This window comes from Drosophila persimilis, unplaced genomic scaffold (assembly GCF_003286085.1).
Source record: "Drosophila persimilis strain 14011-0111.01,24,50 unplaced genomic scaffold, DperRS2 tig00000520-arrow-pilon, whole genome shotgun sequence".
Lineage (NCBI taxonomy): Eukaryota > Metazoa > Arthropoda > Insecta > Diptera > Drosophilidae > Drosophila > Drosophila persimilis.
This window is the reverse complement of record NW_020825317.1, coordinates 4,886,551-4,902,830: the sequence shown is the minus strand read 5'-3', so window position 1 is coordinate 4,902,830 and position 16,280 is coordinate 4,886,551. Positions and strand designations below refer to the sequence as shown.

Sequence of the window (16,280 nt, the reverse complement as noted above, 5' to 3'; positions counted from 1 at the left end):
GTGGTTTATTTTTATTTTATTATTTTTTTTTGTATTTTCTTCGTTTGGGGGTTGTGATATTCGTGGTTTTTGTGTTTTTTGTGTGTGTGACCGAAACAAATGAAAACATTTACCATCGAAACAATCAAACAAGAAAGAAATTTGTACGCTTCTACGACATTTAACTCGACTTTTTTGTTTTTTGTTTTTTTTTTTGTATTTGGAATCGCAAACAAACTGAAAAACGGTTTTGGTAATTAAAAAGGACAGTAGTAGTGGTTCTCTCAATCGACAGTTTCTTGTTGAGCCGCGGTCTGGGGGGCGGGCAGGGGGTGGATCGATCGGTCGTCTCCAAAGGTATAAATCGATATAAATCGAAAGTTAAATCAAAAAAGTCCTGCTCCTGATCAACACGCATACATACATACAAAAGAATGGATGCATGGATGACACTGCCTCTCAAGTCAGTTCGAAAACTCAAACAAAAAATCGAGAGAAAAAACAATAAAAACAAATTTTCAAACAACAAAACGAAAAAAAACAAGAAACTTTAGTTTAAGATCAAAAAATATTATTTTCAACCAAATTTTGTACGGGCATTAAATAAATCTCTCAGCACTTTTTGGGCAAATAGGTTTTTTTTTTGAAAATTGTTTTTTCTTTTTGCTTTTTCTTTGCTTTCCATTTGGTTTTTTTGTGGTTTTTTACTGGTATCTTTCTGGTATTTTTACTGGTATTATTATTTTTTTTTTTTTCGTATTTTTTGCATTTGATGTAAAAAATGTAATAATGAGCTTTTGAGCGCAAATAGAGCGAAACAATAGAAGTACAAAAAATAGAGAAATGCTCGGACTCACCTTGTGGGGACACGGCAAGATCACCGGACTGCTGCAATTGTGTGTTGAGACCTGATCGAGGGACAGTGTAGAGGGACACACAGAGAGTGAGCCGCGAAAGAGGCAAGCAGAAGAGGCAGTGGCAGAGGCACAGACAGAGGTAGACGAGAGCGCAAGAGGTAAAGACAAATTAGAAAGAAAGAAGAGTGTTAAAAATGACGTTTGATGTGGCAGGATCTATGCACCGAATACGCACCAAGCAATGGATGATCGAGATTGGTCATTGGGAAGTTAAAGGCGGCTGCCTGGAACATTTTGTTCTCTGCCGGCGACATGATGAACTGTGGTGCCGCATGATGTGAGGCGAGACTGTCACCGATTTCCTCATCATTACCAGAGCTAGAAAAAAGGCAAGAAATATACCAAAAATTAGTCCCCAAGATCGGGATCATCAGGACGGGGATGAATACCTTAGGGAGCCCTTGCCACCGTCACCGCTGCTCGAGCGATTGGCATCATGCTCGCCGGTGGAGTCATTGCTGTGCTCATCATTGGGATTGGCATTGTTGTTGGAGCACACCAGCTCCATGGGCTCTGACTTGACCTGATCATCGGCGGCGGCGCGGGCCAGGGGTGAGGGTGTGAGGCTGCCCAGTTTGTCGCTGATGGAGATGCCATTGCCGTTGCCATTGCTAGCGCCATTGTTGCCAGTGTTTCCGTTGCCAGTAGGTCCGTTGCCTGAAAGGTCACAAGAGATTGGGTTTAGATCTCGTTTAGGCACGTGCCTCCTCCTGTGTGTCCAGCACTCACGTTTCTCTTCCTTTAGCGGCGGTGTATTGTTGTTATTGTGGTGCTTGATCGTACTAAAGTCAGCCGGCGTCTGCTGGGGCGATGCGCTGCGCGCATGAATGGGTGGCAAGTCCGGGCTGTTGTTGTTGCTGCCACTGCCGAGAGGCAGACCATTGTCGGCGGATCCACGCATACGCTTGAGGGCATGAGAGGTCTCCTCCGCAGCGGCGGCCGCACTGCTGCGGTGCATCATGGCCATGCGCTTCAGAATCTGGTTGTTGAGGTGCGGAGGCAGCGACTGTGGTGGCGGCGGTGGGGAGCCAGCTCCCTGGCGGCTAAACAGTGTCGAGGCGCCACCATCATCATGGAGCGCGCCATGGAGTGGATGTGGATGGGCGTGAGAGTTGAGGGGCGTACGGACGCCGGCATTGGCCAGGTTCTGTATTTGAGCCAGGTGCTGCAGAGACAAGTGGGGGTTGAATTGGGGTCATGCGGGGGGAGGGGGGTTTAAGGGTTTCACTTACGCTATGCGTATCCTCTGCCTGCTGTTGGGTGAGTCCTGACACACGCAGCACTTCGGCTGTCTTGAGGAAGGACTGCAGTGACTTCTGATGCACATTGACCTCTCCATGATATATGAACTCCACCAACGAATGCAGATCCATGAAGTTCACATCCTGCAGGAGTATAACAGGATGTTTGCAGGGTGTGCTCTGAAGAGAGATGAAGAGATGGGAACGGACAGTTAGTGGCTTGAATGATTCATTTGGCAATGGAAGAGGAAGACCCTGCCCAGACAACCTTCAAATTGTCGCCTGAAAATGTCACGACTCGATTTGAAGTCCGTTTTTTTTCTACATTCATTCGGTCTCAGCTTCTGCTTTTCAGCTGCTGCTGCTGCTGCTGCTGCTGCTGCTGCTGCTGTTGCTGTTGCTGGTGACATGCCCCATGTGTGTGTTCAGGGCCAACGCATTCCAGTTTTCTCTCTGTACCCCATTCCCTTTTTGTGAGTATCTGTATCTACATATGTTTGTATGTACTGGCATGCGTGTATCTGTGTATCTGTGTATCGGTGTATCTGTATCTGCGAGTGTGTCTGTATGCTTTGTAAATTTTCACTTATCAAGTGGAACTCCAACAAAGGGAGCTGCTGGGCTGTTTCTGCTAGAAATTGGGTCAAGTCTCTCTCGCCTCGGATCGTCGCATCGCACATCGGGCATCCCGGACGACGCTGACGACTCCGTTTGTATCTGTGTATCTTTGTAGCTGTGTCTTTTGGTGTGTGTTTCTGTGTGTGCTCGTCTTATTTACTGCCGCCTTGTGCAATTCGCATATTTGCGATTGAGTTAGCGCTGAAAGATTGCCTGTCTGTTTGAGTGTGGTGTGTTGTATCTATATCTGTGTGTGAGGTATTTTTTTTTTTGTTTTTTTTACAGATTGTGAAATTGAGGTCAGTTCAACGAAAGACGACGACAACGCAAGGAACGATCATCAGGCAGCAACGCATGCGAGCAGTCAGCCCCCTATTTCCTGCGCCTCCCCCTTTCCAATGCATCTGCCTGCACTTGAGATACTCGCACTTTGAGATACTTTCCCTCCATCTTTGCACTTCTTGGACACATCATGCAAATGAAGGGGGACAGTGCCAGCGGCAGTAGCAATGGTAGTTTGCAGTTGCTGACAGTTTACATAAAAGCCCAAAAAATGCTTTTAGCAAATGCCAAGCGAACCCATTAACCCCACCTTTGACCCACCTCCCTCTGGGGCCCTCGCTTTGCTTCTGTTCTCTGTTCTCTGCTGTTCTGTTGTCTGTGTTGTTCTGTTGGCAGTTTTTACACCTAATTAAAATAATGCTCTGCAGTTAATTAAATATTTATGCATAGGCGCAAAGTCGCGAACAATTGCGACGCCAAGTACCAGTGCCCCTCCCCAATTGGATGCTGGATACTGGATGCTGGATGCCCCTTCTGCTGCTAGAAGGATCTGCTGCTGCTGCTGCTGCTGCTGCTGATGCTGCTGCCTGGGCCCAGAGCCAAGTGTCTTCTCACCACTGCCCATCGTCCAGTCCAGTTTGTCCATTGAGCTGCTGCATTTTGTTGCCCCGAGACTGTCTCTTGTTTGGGTGCTGTGCCCCACCGCGCCCCTCCCCCTGGTGTTGTTTTGTTGCATGTATTTCAAATTGAATTTTACAAAAGTTCTGTTGCCAGCAAAGTTTTTTGTATACTAATTTCTTGGGTACATAATTTCCACCCAACAAAAACGACCAAACAGAACAAAAAACGAACGAAAAAAAAACAGAATCAAGAAATGCCCCTAAAAGGAGGAGAAACTCAAGAAAAATGCAACTGCGACCCTTTGTTGCACGTTTGCTGTTGTGCCTGCCCCCTCCCCCTGCATTTAGTTTGCCTTTTTAACAAATTAAATGCCGACTTTTTCTGTTGTTGTTTGGAATGAGAGCAGGAGGGAGCACCAGGGAGGATCTTGCAAAACTTTCACGGAGACAGGAGGGAGGCAGAGACACAGAGACGCGGAGACGGAGACATGTTCTTGTTTTCAGAGTTTCAGTTCAGAGGGCAGCGGCATGCCCCTCCACTGCCGTTGCCATAGCCGTGTTACCATTGCGTAATCAGAGTCACCGACTGCCTCGGCCCCATGCCCCATGCCCCATGCCACTGCCACACCGCTCTCCTAATTGCAGTTCTTCTCGCTTCTCGGTGCAAACAGAACTCCTTTTATACCCTTACTCCTGGACAGAGAAGTAAGGATTTCGCCTATAAATTATCTGTCGTTTCAGTATCCGTATCTGTGTCTAGAAGGTATCTGTATCGGTATCTATGTCTGTAAAGGTAAGGTATCAAAGCAAAGTGCTTTTATTCATATTTACAACATATACAAAGCCTCCATATCCCTCGATAGGCACAATATCTGCTGGCAGGAAGGGAACGAAACGGAAAGGAATGAAACGCTGGCTCTGCAAAGGGTATCCACTCCGTAGGCTCGCGACCCTAAGATACTTGGCTTTCCATTCCTCTCATTCCTATCTCTCTCTCTCTCTCTCTCTCTCTCTCTCCCCCTATCTTCCTATCTTTTCTCTTTCTCGGCCGTGCGCATAATTTGGAACAAAAACCGGCAAATAATAACAGAAGAGTACGGAAAGGAACGGAACAGAACGTAACGGAGAACGGAAAGCACTAAGTTTTCTATCATGTTAACAAATCATGTCGAAGGACGAAACAACGATGGGCGGTATCCTTGAACGAGAGTAAGAGAGGGGGGGGGTACACTCTTTGTAATTTATATAATTTCTACTGCAGCCCCTGCCCCACACTGCCACACCATTGCCCCAATGACAGCTCCGTTACAATGCAAATGGCAAACGTTGCTCTTCCTCTCTCTCCCTGTCGCTCTCTAACTAGCTGTCCCTCTTCCACCAAAAAACCGCAATTGCGTGCAAATATTTTCAATGCAGAGGGCTGTGTGGCTGCCGCAAAAGTTTTTGGCGGGCAAATGTCGACGAACAACAACCGATTCACATAATTTTAATGTCATAATAAAAATAATGAAGCAAAGCTGCAGAACCCCCCGAGGGAGAGAGGGGGAGGGGGAGCAGTGAGCAGGGAGCAGGGAGGGTGGGAAGAAGGAGGGACTGCATTAGTTTGGAAGTTTACTTTGGCCTGCAACTTGGGGCCGCAGAAACTTCAAGGATTAGCAGGGCAGAAGCCACGGCAATGGAGTCGCCCGGTGGCAGGAGAGGCAAGCCACAGGACTGGGATCCTCATGCGTTGTTGCATGATCAGGCGACACAAATCAATCATACGTAACGTGGCCCCCCCTCCCCAAGCAGTTGTGAGAGAAGGATGGTTGGAAGCAAGGAAAGGACATTCCAGCAATCGACTAATTTACACCACAAACTGCCACAGAAACACCGCGCGGAACCGAAGGAAGGCAGAACTTTACGACATGTTACGGACTGTACACACAACTACTTCCTTTCTTATGTGCTGCCTTTCGTGTCCCCCTTTCTCGTGTCTATCATGGTTGTTGCGGTTCTCCTGCCTACTTTCGTGTGCAACTAAATAAATAAAAATGCAAACAGAACGCAGTCTATGGGCCGTGCCACATGCTGCCAACTGCTGCCGCAGTGAGTTCCCTTCTATAATGTTTTTTAGCTAAAAGGCACACAAGCGACACCCCATTTTCCACCCAAAGAAAACAGGAAAAGCCAACATGAGGACCGGAAAACGCTAGGCAAACTGGCTGTAACCTCTGCGGGAGGGCAAGGGCAAGGGGTACCAGCAGTCTTCAAATTTTCCTCATCTCTTGGGCTCCTTTTTGCCTTGAATGTCCACTAATGGGAGGAGCTTTGATGATTGATTCCCAGTGGATGTCTAGATGGTTTCCTTTCCGTCAAGTGACTCACAAAATGTATCTCCATCTATAGATACATGCAAATGCATTTGAGATCCCCCAACCCCCAAACTGGAAGGCAATCAACGGCTGCTGCACATGTGTTTGGCATGGCAGATACAAAAAAAAAAAGAGGAAAACAGAAAATGGCAGTGAGAGTGAGAGTGAGAGTGAGGATGCCAGACAACTCGGCTGACTGGGTCAATCTCTCGCACTCACAAAGAAGGGAAATATCAGAGATCTATAGAGAAAGAGACGACGACTCACCTTCAACAATTCGCGGAAGTAGGGACTGCAGGCGGAGAGGACAACGCGATGCGCCTTAATGCTGCGCCCCTCACAGGCGAGGGTGACATCCACAAAGGCCTCATCGTCGCGCAGATTCTCAAATGCCGATGTGATGCTGCTCTGATAATTATTCCAACGGAGACAGAAGTGCTGTGTGTCGTCCATTTTGCTTTGATAATCCTGTCCCTCAGCTGTGTCCGGTTTGGGTGTGGGTGTGGGCGTGGGCGTGGCTGTGGGTGTGGGCGTTGGTGTGGGCGTGGCAATCGGTGTCAATGTGGGTGTCCGACTGGGGGTGGTGGTGGTAGTGGGTGTATGGATTGCTAGTGTTGGTGTTGCCTGCCGAGCGTTGTGGTCGTTGTTGTGGTTGTTATTGTTGTTGTGATCGTCGTCAACCGACACAACGCTGGCCTTCTTCGAGGTCACCTTCTTGCGTATGTTGGCGGCTGTTAATTTGCCCCCTTTGTAGAAAGGTAGGGCGACTTTTGGGTCCCGAAAATGCGGGCAATATCTTCTTTCTCTGGAGCTGTTGATACTCGCTCTTTATTCTCTGTATTCTGTGGGTATTTGTTGTTTTTTCTCTTAATGTTTATTGTTTAACTGCAAGGAAAGAAAGTTTGGAATTAAAACAAGGCACAGATTGGATTTCCATTAGGATTCGAATATTGTAAACATGTACAGCCCCAGGTTTCCTTAGGGCACATTCAGGCGTTGATCTGCTGTAAAAATTGCCCATAAGCGAGCGGACACTATTTAGCGGAAGCTACGATTTGATTCCAGAATTAACTGGACAATTTTCTTTGCTATATTAGAATATAAATGCAAGAAAATAGAAGAACAATTCTAGAAAATACTATATAATTAGTAGAATACAAATTGGCTTGCAAATGTCACCAACTATTCCAAACCCCCTCTGAGGGCACATTTTCTGCTGCATTTGCGTTAAATTTCCGCATTTGTTTGCTGCTTTTTCCCCCAGCCCTCTCTCCCCATCTCAACCTCTCTTTCTGCTTCGCAAAATGTACCAAAAATTGTTAACAAATGCAGTTTAAAATGTCAACCACGGCGACGACGCATTTTCGTCGAGCAGTTTTCTATGTCACACGGTAAAAAAAAAAACAAAAATCAAAAAAACAAAAAAAGCACAAAAAACTATCTGCAAGACAATTAGCCGAGGGAGGAGCAGAACGGGGGGCAGGGTGTCTGCAGACAGCGCAAAAAATTTATAACGAGTGCAGAACCACCGAAAGAACAGAACAAAGAAAGAAATGTGGAAAAAAAAACAAGGTAAAAGTGAGAAAAAGAGCAAACGCATCGCAAAAACGGGAGGTAAAAAATAGTATAATTATAGCAGAAACAAATACAAAATATAACAAGCATAAGCATATAACACTTGTACTCCAGAAAGCAGGGTGGGAGGGAGGAATTGTGGGAATGGAGGGAATGCTAGAATGAGGACAGCAGGCACGCATCGCTGATCGCTGCAGGAAGAGAGAGAGAGAGGGAGAAAGACACTATGCAAAAACAAAACCAAACCCAAACCCAAAAGCAAACGCAAATTTCATTTGAGCACCGAAAACTTTTGCTAGCATTCTCCTCCCTCTCTCGCAATGCCAGTCCGCTTATCGCCAACCGCGCAACGCAGCAAAGCTTTTTTGTTGTTTTTCCACGACATTGAAAGTGAAAACTATTAGATAAGTCCGACGCGAGCGGAGAGCACGCGGTAGAGTGCGCTGCACTTTGTAAAGCTGTCCCACGCACACACACACATACACACACACACACAAACACAAACACACAGCAAAAGCTCATGCATATAAAAATAGCACCACTGACAGACCAGAGCAGAGAGCAGAGCAGAGCAGAGACAGCGCTGCGCAGCTTAGCTCAAGCCAACGGTTCTTTGTCTATGGGAACGCGCACACACACACACACATGGAAGACGATACCGTCATCCTATCATCGTATTCCCGACCGGCTCCACTGACTGTCACCCCTCGGCTGGTGGGGAATGGGGGATCTCACCTTTCTCTCCAATTGGATCTTCATCAAACCGATCCTGTTGATACCCTTTTTTTGTGGGTGGGAAATTCCGTTTGAATTCCAAACATTTTTGGTGTGATTTTTGCAGTGGTTGAAAATATCTGGGGATTTCTGCTGGCGTATACGCAATTTTAATGAGATCTTTTATTTCGGTTTTGTTTATTTGTTGTTTTTTTTTGGTCACCCAAGAAAATGTACAAAAAAATGTATTGTATTGAGAAGGGGGCACACACACACACGCGCGCGAGTATAGGGGGTTGGGGATGTTTTTTAGAATTGAAACTACAGTGGGACCAAGACCGTAGCGAACCGAGCGACCGACCGAACGAACCGATGCAAAAACACTAAAACTAAACTATTTGAACGATTTCATCGAGAGCTGTGTGTTACGGGGGTGAGGAGGAGGGGCGCAACCGCCCAGGGCTGGATTGTGGACACCAGAATCTAGGATCGGATGGAGGATCATCCGGCGGGCGGAGAGAACGAGCGAGCGTCGTGTGGAGAGCGTTCTGCGTTTGAGGAGGTCTGCGGTAGACTGAAGGCACGCTGCTGCTGCCTGGCATGCCAGAGGACTGGGGCTGCTGCTCTTGCCGCTGCTGATTTTTTGCTGCTTGCTTGCTGCGTTTGGCGACTGCAAGCGTATAAACTCGACTGAATTCGCGCCGAAGAAGAAGAGAGTGCCCGACTCTGCCACTGCCACTGCCACTGCCACTGTTGGCTCTGCGTCTGCCTGGCCAGCAGCAACGGCAGCGTCGACGCTGACAACGGCACCCGAAAAAGCGCATTAGGACACACACACACATGCGAAACTATCCAACGAAATTTCGGCAAATTCTGCTTCTGCTGGAAGAGAGCCAGAGAGAGCCAGAGAGCGAGAGCCAGAACGCGCGCAAGCTCTGTTGGCGTTTCGGCGTCGCAGGCTAGGCGCGCAGACTGCCCAAAGGATTGGCCAACTGCCAGACAGGGATAGCACCAGGGACACACACTCTTGTCTGTGTGTGTGCTTGTATTTGCACCTGGAATCCATCTTGAACCTGGGCCGCGACAGGCGACCGACTGCGGCCGTGTTAGAATGGAAGAATTCCCAGACGCAGCACGCACACACACACACACACGCATACACTCAGAGGCGCACGCTGCCTGCAGCGACGCCAGCAGCTTTTTTGGCAAAAAAAATCCAGCGTCAAAGCGTCCAGCTTTTCTCTCGCTGCCTCTCTCTCTCTCTTTTGCTCTCTTGTTTAGAGTCGGAGGCAGATTTTTGTGCATAGAACGCGCCGCAGTCGCTGCTCCCGGTGTCTGTCTCTGGCTCCGACACTGTCTCTCTGCCAGCGTCGCTGCCATCGCTGACTAATAACTAATAATAATGGCATGGCACGGCAATGGTAACAGCATAGACAGGGGCAGAGGCAGGCAGACGCAAAGCCGTCTCTCCTGGCGCCACTGACACCTCCGATTGTACAGGAATGGACTGGACTCCAGCAATTGCCTCCAATTACGTTCGCCCCGATCGAAGGTCTCGCCTTGGGCTCGCGTTACCAGCGACACATGGGAAGCACTCGCATTACTATTCCCGTCTGGTGGTCGACTGGTGGACAGGAGCAGCCGCGCCGTGGGAAATGTCTACAAGGGCTGTGGGGCAGGCATCGGATTGGATCCCTAATAGATCATTTCACCGTTCCAGTGAAGCGGAGAAGTGTATAGTAATAAATTATTCGTATTCTGTTATATTTCCTCACTGCATATAACAGATCGTCAGTCCGACGCTTTCACACACACACACAGCACACACACGAACACAGGCGCCTGCCTGCATGTGTGTGGTAGTGTGGCCGTAGTGTTTACGAACTTTCAAGGCTAAATACTACATTTCTGTTGTTGTTTTTTGTATTTTTTTGTAGCTGTATTATTATTAAATTTTGTTTGGCGCATTTCGCCAAGTGTTCGTTCTCTCTCCCGCTCTCTCTCGCTTTCGCACATTCGCATCCCACACTGCCGCCGTCTGCTGCGACGCCGACGTTGCCGCCGCCGCCGCCGCCGCCGCCAGCAGCCTTCAAAATAGTTCTAGAAAAAAGTTGATTTCGTTGCAGTCGTTTTTTTTTTGTTTGCTTTCGGGGGTCTCTCTCCCGCACACACACACACTCGCACTTCTGTTTGTGTGTGAGTTGCGTTTAAATAAAAGCAATTATTTGGGTGACTGCGCTGTAGCTTATAAAAAAAAACAGGAACCAAAAAATGAGATTAGATAGAGAAGTAGTTTATTCAGCTGGAAACTAAATTGTATAATACTATTAAAAATAGACCAACACCAACACATGCTTATATCCGATCCGATCTGGTTCGAGCTCATTATGACATTCCCATTCCCATTCCCTCCCCACTCCCACTCCCAACCAACCCCACTGCTCCACTACATCTTCATAGATCTAGCAAATTGATTAGCTTCTCGCACTTTTTGGTTACCTCTCTCTCGCTCTAACCTCCATAAAATATGCGCAATGTTAGTGTTTGCAGCAGTGCTGCCCACTAAGCTTTTTCCGGTACAATTTTTTGTTTTTGTTTGACAAATTTTCATACAAATTGCGGGCCTTAATTCCTAGTGTTTCCTAGCAGTGCTGCCAGCTTTTTTTATGTGTTGTTTTCTGGCTTTTTGTGTTCTTCAGAAAGCGGGAATTGTTGTTTTTTATAGCTGAAATTTAGTTCCGTATTTTATTCAGTCGCTATTATTTGCGGGTAAAAACTTAAGTTCTCTGTTTTTGCGCATCACTGGCACTGGCACTGGAACGTCCGCAAACTTGTTTGCCGCCCTCATCGCCATTCTCTCGCCCCCCCTTCGCCCAAGCTTTGCGCTCTCTCGCGTGTCTATTCGCGCTCTTCTATTTCTACTCCTACTTCTCTATGCTTTTTTTCCATTCCTGGCTTCTGTCGGCGGGTCGGTCCGCGTGCGCGCGTGTGTGCGTTTGTTTGCTTTTTCTTTCTTTTTTGTTTGTCCGAAAACTTTTGCGGATTTCTTTTGACTTTGCTTTAGCTTTGGCATTCGTTGTTCCTATCGTTGTTGCCCGTCCGTGTGTTGCTGTTACTGTGTGCGGTTTCTATTTTCAAGGTTAGGCGATTTAGTTCTGCACACACACACGCACACACACACGCACACACACGAACTTACTGCCTCTGCCACTGCCTCTATTCATTTATGTGTGCCTAAGCGGATTTTAGTTGGTGCTATCAGGTCGGGTATCATTCCGCCATTCGACATTCCCACCTACGACAGTTTACAAAACATTAAACAAGGTCAGTCCACATCAACATCCACACAAGGCCCCACATGCCCCCATCGGCAACCACATCTACATATTTACACGTCATACATACACACTTGCACGCGGGGCCCAATGGGGCGACAGTTCCACTTGTTGCCGGCTAGACGCTCTGGCGCCCACATCGTACACATTTCCCACCCCAGCCACCACCCCTTCCGCGAAGAGGAGAGAAATGCCGGCCAAATGTAAAATCTAACGTCCAAAGCACACACAAATCCACACACACACACGTGACGAGTGGCAAAGGGAGGGAGGGAGAAAGAGAGAGAGAGAGAGAGAGAGAGCGCGCAGGGCAGCCACACAGCCAGCACCATCGAAAGCGAAAGTTCTCTGTAAAAACTAGTCAAAGAGAGAGAAGGGAGAGACGATGACGATGACGTCGCAAGGCACCGTTACAGCAGCCCAGAGTGGAAATGCAGCCACGCTGTGTCTGCGTCTGTGTGTGTCGGTGGGCTAGACAAATGCTAGACAGACACAAGCAGAGTCTGAGCAGAGAGAGAGAGAGACACGGAGAGTGACATAGCGAGGAGGGAGGAGCCTCTCACTGCAAGTGCAGTGGGGACCAGGCACCACGTGAACCCGTCTGCGTCCAGCATAACGGGGCATTGCATGGCATTTGCATAAGCACATGTACATATGTACGTGCATGTGTGCTATGTGGGCCATGACCATCACAGTGGAGGGGTGGTTTGGGGCACCCTAGTTGCACCTGATTAATGCGTGCTAATTAGCCCATTAAGCAAATTGTAAGCAGTGGGGGGTCACCACACCACACAACACCAGACAACACCTAACCTAAGCTCCCTCCCTTCGCACACACACCCTCCTCATTCCATCAAACCCAAAGGCAAACATAGAACATGCCCGGGCGAGAGAGAGAGAGAGAGAGAGAGAGAGGGAGAGCGTGCTTCTGAGATAGCACACACAGGCATATAAAAACAATTCAAAACAAAACCCAATTCTTCAACTCGAAAACTGAGTCCAAGTTCAAGGTCTCGCGTTCATCGTCTGCTCTGCCTCGCAGTCACCGTCTGTGCTGCCGTTTGCGTCGCTGCCGCAGCTAGTTGCGCATAATAGAGACGATTGTCGTCTGGCGACCACATGCAAGTGTGTGTGTGTGAGAGAGTAAAAAAACCACATTAGAAGGCAGCGCAGCCAAAGCTTTTTTAGAAAGAGAGAGAGAGAGCCGAAAGCGTGTGAGCGAGGCAGAGGCGAGAGAGCGAAGCGTTGATGTGTGAGAGCGTTGCAGACAAACACCATCTCGGACAGGCAGCAGCAGCCAGCCCCGCTCCGCAGTCACTGTCTGGCCTGCGGCTTGTCTATCGGTGCTGAAGGATGGTGGGGGAGGGGGATCCACTCGAAAAACTTATACTGGGAAGGGGCTAACAGGGGGAAATCGTCAGACAGCAGACAACACAAAAAAAGAACTGTCTGCGGATCTGTGTCCCTGTTCCCTGTCCCCTGTCCTTACCCCCTTCTATGATCCAACTCTCTGTCAGACGGAGGCCTTGGCTTTATGTGTATGTGCTGTGTGCTGTGTGCCTCTGTCTGCCGCCGCCTGCCTGGCTGAGCTTCCTCCTGTGCCTACATAAGATCCGATCCCCTCCCCCTGCCGCCAGACAGCAGACAACTTTTGTCTACGCTTCAACTTCTTTTTGCGACTTCCACTCCACACTCCCCATTCCACACTCCCCTCTACACTACCTAGCCCAGTCTTTGTTGCTTTAACGCTGACAAAGTTGATTTCTATTGTTAGTGCGCTGCGACTGCGCCGTCAGCTTTGGCTCGTCCGTCCCTGTCCCTGCCCCGCTCCCTCTCCCGCTTCCTTCCCACTCTCTCTCTGGCCTGCTTCCTTCACGTTTGCGCTGTTGCTGTAGTTGTTTTGCATTTTTCGCTAATTTGACCTTCACCTTAACCTAGTCATCGTGTGTCGGACATTGGGTCGTTTACCCCGCAGCAAATTTCAACAAATCGCGAGCCAAAGTCGAAAATGCTCTCTGTCCCGCTCGCGAGAGATTGTTGTTGGGTGTCAGTGTGCGTGTGTGTGTATGCGAGGGAGTAAGTGGGAAAGAGCAAGAGCAGGCGTGAGAGCAGAGCACCCCTCCTAATGTCGCTAGACAAGCACCGCGAATCCTCTCTACGCCCTAGCCTTCTCCCTCCCACCGTGAATGGGAGCGAGCGTAGGTTTTGAGCACGATCATGCACTGCACTCAATAGATTTTCGCTCTAAAGCTCTCCGCTCTCGCTCAACTAGTTTCGTGAGTAGTTTCTGTGTGGTTTCTATTTGAGCGCTTTCTCTATCTCTGCTATACTCTCCTATTCGTGTATCTAGCGCTCTCGAGTGCTGGAAAACTAGCAATGTAAGTTTTCGAGCTGAGTCGCGCTGCTCGGCAAAATAGTTTCGTCGCTAGATCACGGTGCGGCATTTTCCAGCGCCGTTTAGTTTTGAGTGTGACTCGTCGGGCTTTGGATCTGTTCCGCGGACATGGACGTCCCATGTCCCATATGGACTCCTTCTCGTTGGAGTTCCTTTTTAGGTTTTTGTTTTATACCTGTGCCTGTGCCTGTGCTTGTGATTGTGGCCGGTACCCCCACCCCACCCCATCCGAAGGGGAAGGGGAAGTGGGTGATTTGTGTTTTTTTCGAGCGCGTTCGCTGTCGTCATCGGCTGCGTCGCCGCTGCTGCAGCCGTTGCTCGGGGCTTTGAACTGTGGCTGGCGCGTTCAACGGCTTCTCCGCCTGTCGTCGGGAAGCGTGTAACTCCGAAACGAACCGTTCCGTTCGTTCCATTATCGCTCGAGCGAGCGAGCCGCCTGATAGCCGTCGTCCCCCTGGTCGCCCGCTTCCAATCAGTCAATTGTCGTCCCTCTCCCCCTCCCCCTCCCCCTCCCCGTCTCCCACTAATGAACATTGAACTGCAAATTGCAAAAACGTACCAAAATAACAAACAAACGACGTTGTCGCTGACTGCTCTAGCGGGACTCCCTCCTCTTCGCGCTCACCCAATTGCTCGTGGGGATGGGGTACATTAACCTTGCGTCCAAAACTCTCTGCTGCTGCTACTCCCACTCGTCTCGCTATCGATGTCTTCTATCTGTCAGAGATCACTGTAAGTAGTCTTTTTTTTTGTTGTTCTGTATTTGTTGTTAGCTGGAGAGGGGGTGAATGGGTGGGTAGCTACTGCGCCATTTCTGCTGCGTCTCGGGTTCTGTCTGTTTTTTCTGTTTTTCTGTTCCGAAATTGGAAATTTGCATTCCATTGGCCAGCGCCTGGGAACGGGTTGGTTGGTCGTCGGCGTTGACGTTGGCAAAACGAGCAAACGGCTACGTAAGAGCATAACGGTATCGAATACATAGTAGGGAATAGGCAGCCCCACCTGCCCGACATGGAGAGGGGTGGGGAGGGGGCAAAGAAATGCGCTTCTAAGTTGCCAGCGCAGCAGTTTTTTTTTGTTTTCTGTCGACTGGAAATGGGGATTCGGGAAAATTGAAATGCGAAATGCACTCAAAAAGTTCAAGCAAACGCGAATAATGTAAAAGGAAACAGCGCAACAGCAAAAAATTAAAAAAAAAAAAAAAACGGCAAATTACTGGCGGAGAACAAAAGCCTACGGAAGGGTGGTGCTGACAAGGAGAGAAGGAGGCAGCAGGAGGTGCAGAGTGACCGAAAACGATGTGAAAGAGAGAGTGAGAGAGACTGAGCAAAAGTCACGGGGGTGCAGTCGAAAGTCAGCTGCGCAGCCAACGCAAAGAATATGCTCTCCCGCTCTCACTCGCTCTCTCTCGCTGTTGCTGTTGCTGCTTGTGTATGTGTATGTGTGTGTATGCGTACAATTGAATTCGCATTACATGGAACTTGGAACTTTGTTTGCTTTTGCCTTTCCAACGCTCTCATTCTCTTTGCACATTCCCCCATTCCCCCCGTTTTGGGTGTTGTCATACATATTGATATGTCGGTGACTGTAGAGATGCATTTACATGTGCGTGTGCCTGTGCGTGTGTGTGTGTGGGTGCCAGCTCATTAATTTTATAGACCATTTTTCGCAATATGGCACATACACACACAGAGGCACAGCACAGCACATGCAGGCGATCAATTGACACACATATGCAGGCGCATACATACATATACATATAGAAATAAAGAACGAAAACGGGCAGCCCCCTCTTTACCGCTATCCCACAACCGATACCCCCTTGAGCTTTGTTACTGCTCTGCTGATTATTCGATCGCACACGCACAGTCCAGTCCCACAGACACACACATACATCCACTGGCATACAACAATGTATTAGCATTTCTCATCAAAAAGCTGTTCTGCTGCCGCTGACGCAGCCGCTGCGCTGCGCTGCGCTGCGCGCTACTCGCTGCTTGGTCGCTGCTGCGAGGTTAAGAAACTTTTTGGGTTTAATAACATTGCACAAGGTTATTAGATAAAAAATGTGTTCAGCAAATTGTGCGAGTGAGACGGAGAGAGAACTCTGCGATCGACGATGCCGCCTCCGCTGCTGCTGCTGCCGCATGTGCAATATGCGAGTGTGTACATACATATGTATGTTTGTATATATGTACATGCATATGTATGCATGGATGTATGTAGGATATTCCAGATATATCATGGAAGAGG

At 48.6% G+C, this 16,280-nt stretch overlaps 1 protein-coding gene across 1 annotated transcript in view; it reads right to left on the bottom strand.

The window, feature by feature from the left end:
* The window catches only part of LOC6596773 (broad-complex core protein), a 38,300-nt gene that overhangs the window by 12,641 nt on the left and 9,379 nt on the right, over nt 1-16,280 (bottom strand). Inside the window, exons 2-7 of the mRNA XM_026990090.1 lie at nt 6,279-6,896; nt 2,129-2,317; nt 1,626-2,061; nt 1,286-1,553; nt 1,072-1,214; nt 837-887 (exon numbers count right to left, since the gene is read on the bottom strand). Coding sequence (XP_026845891.1) covers nt 837-887; nt 1,072-1,214; nt 1,286-1,553; nt 1,626-2,061; nt 2,129-2,317; nt 6,279-6,464 — 1,273 coding nt within the window. The 5' untranslated portion in view covers nt 6,465-6,896. The remainder of the gene's footprint in view (nt 1-836; nt 888-1,071; nt 1,215-1,285; nt 1,554-1,625; nt 2,062-2,128; nt 2,318-6,278; nt 6,897-16,280) is intronic.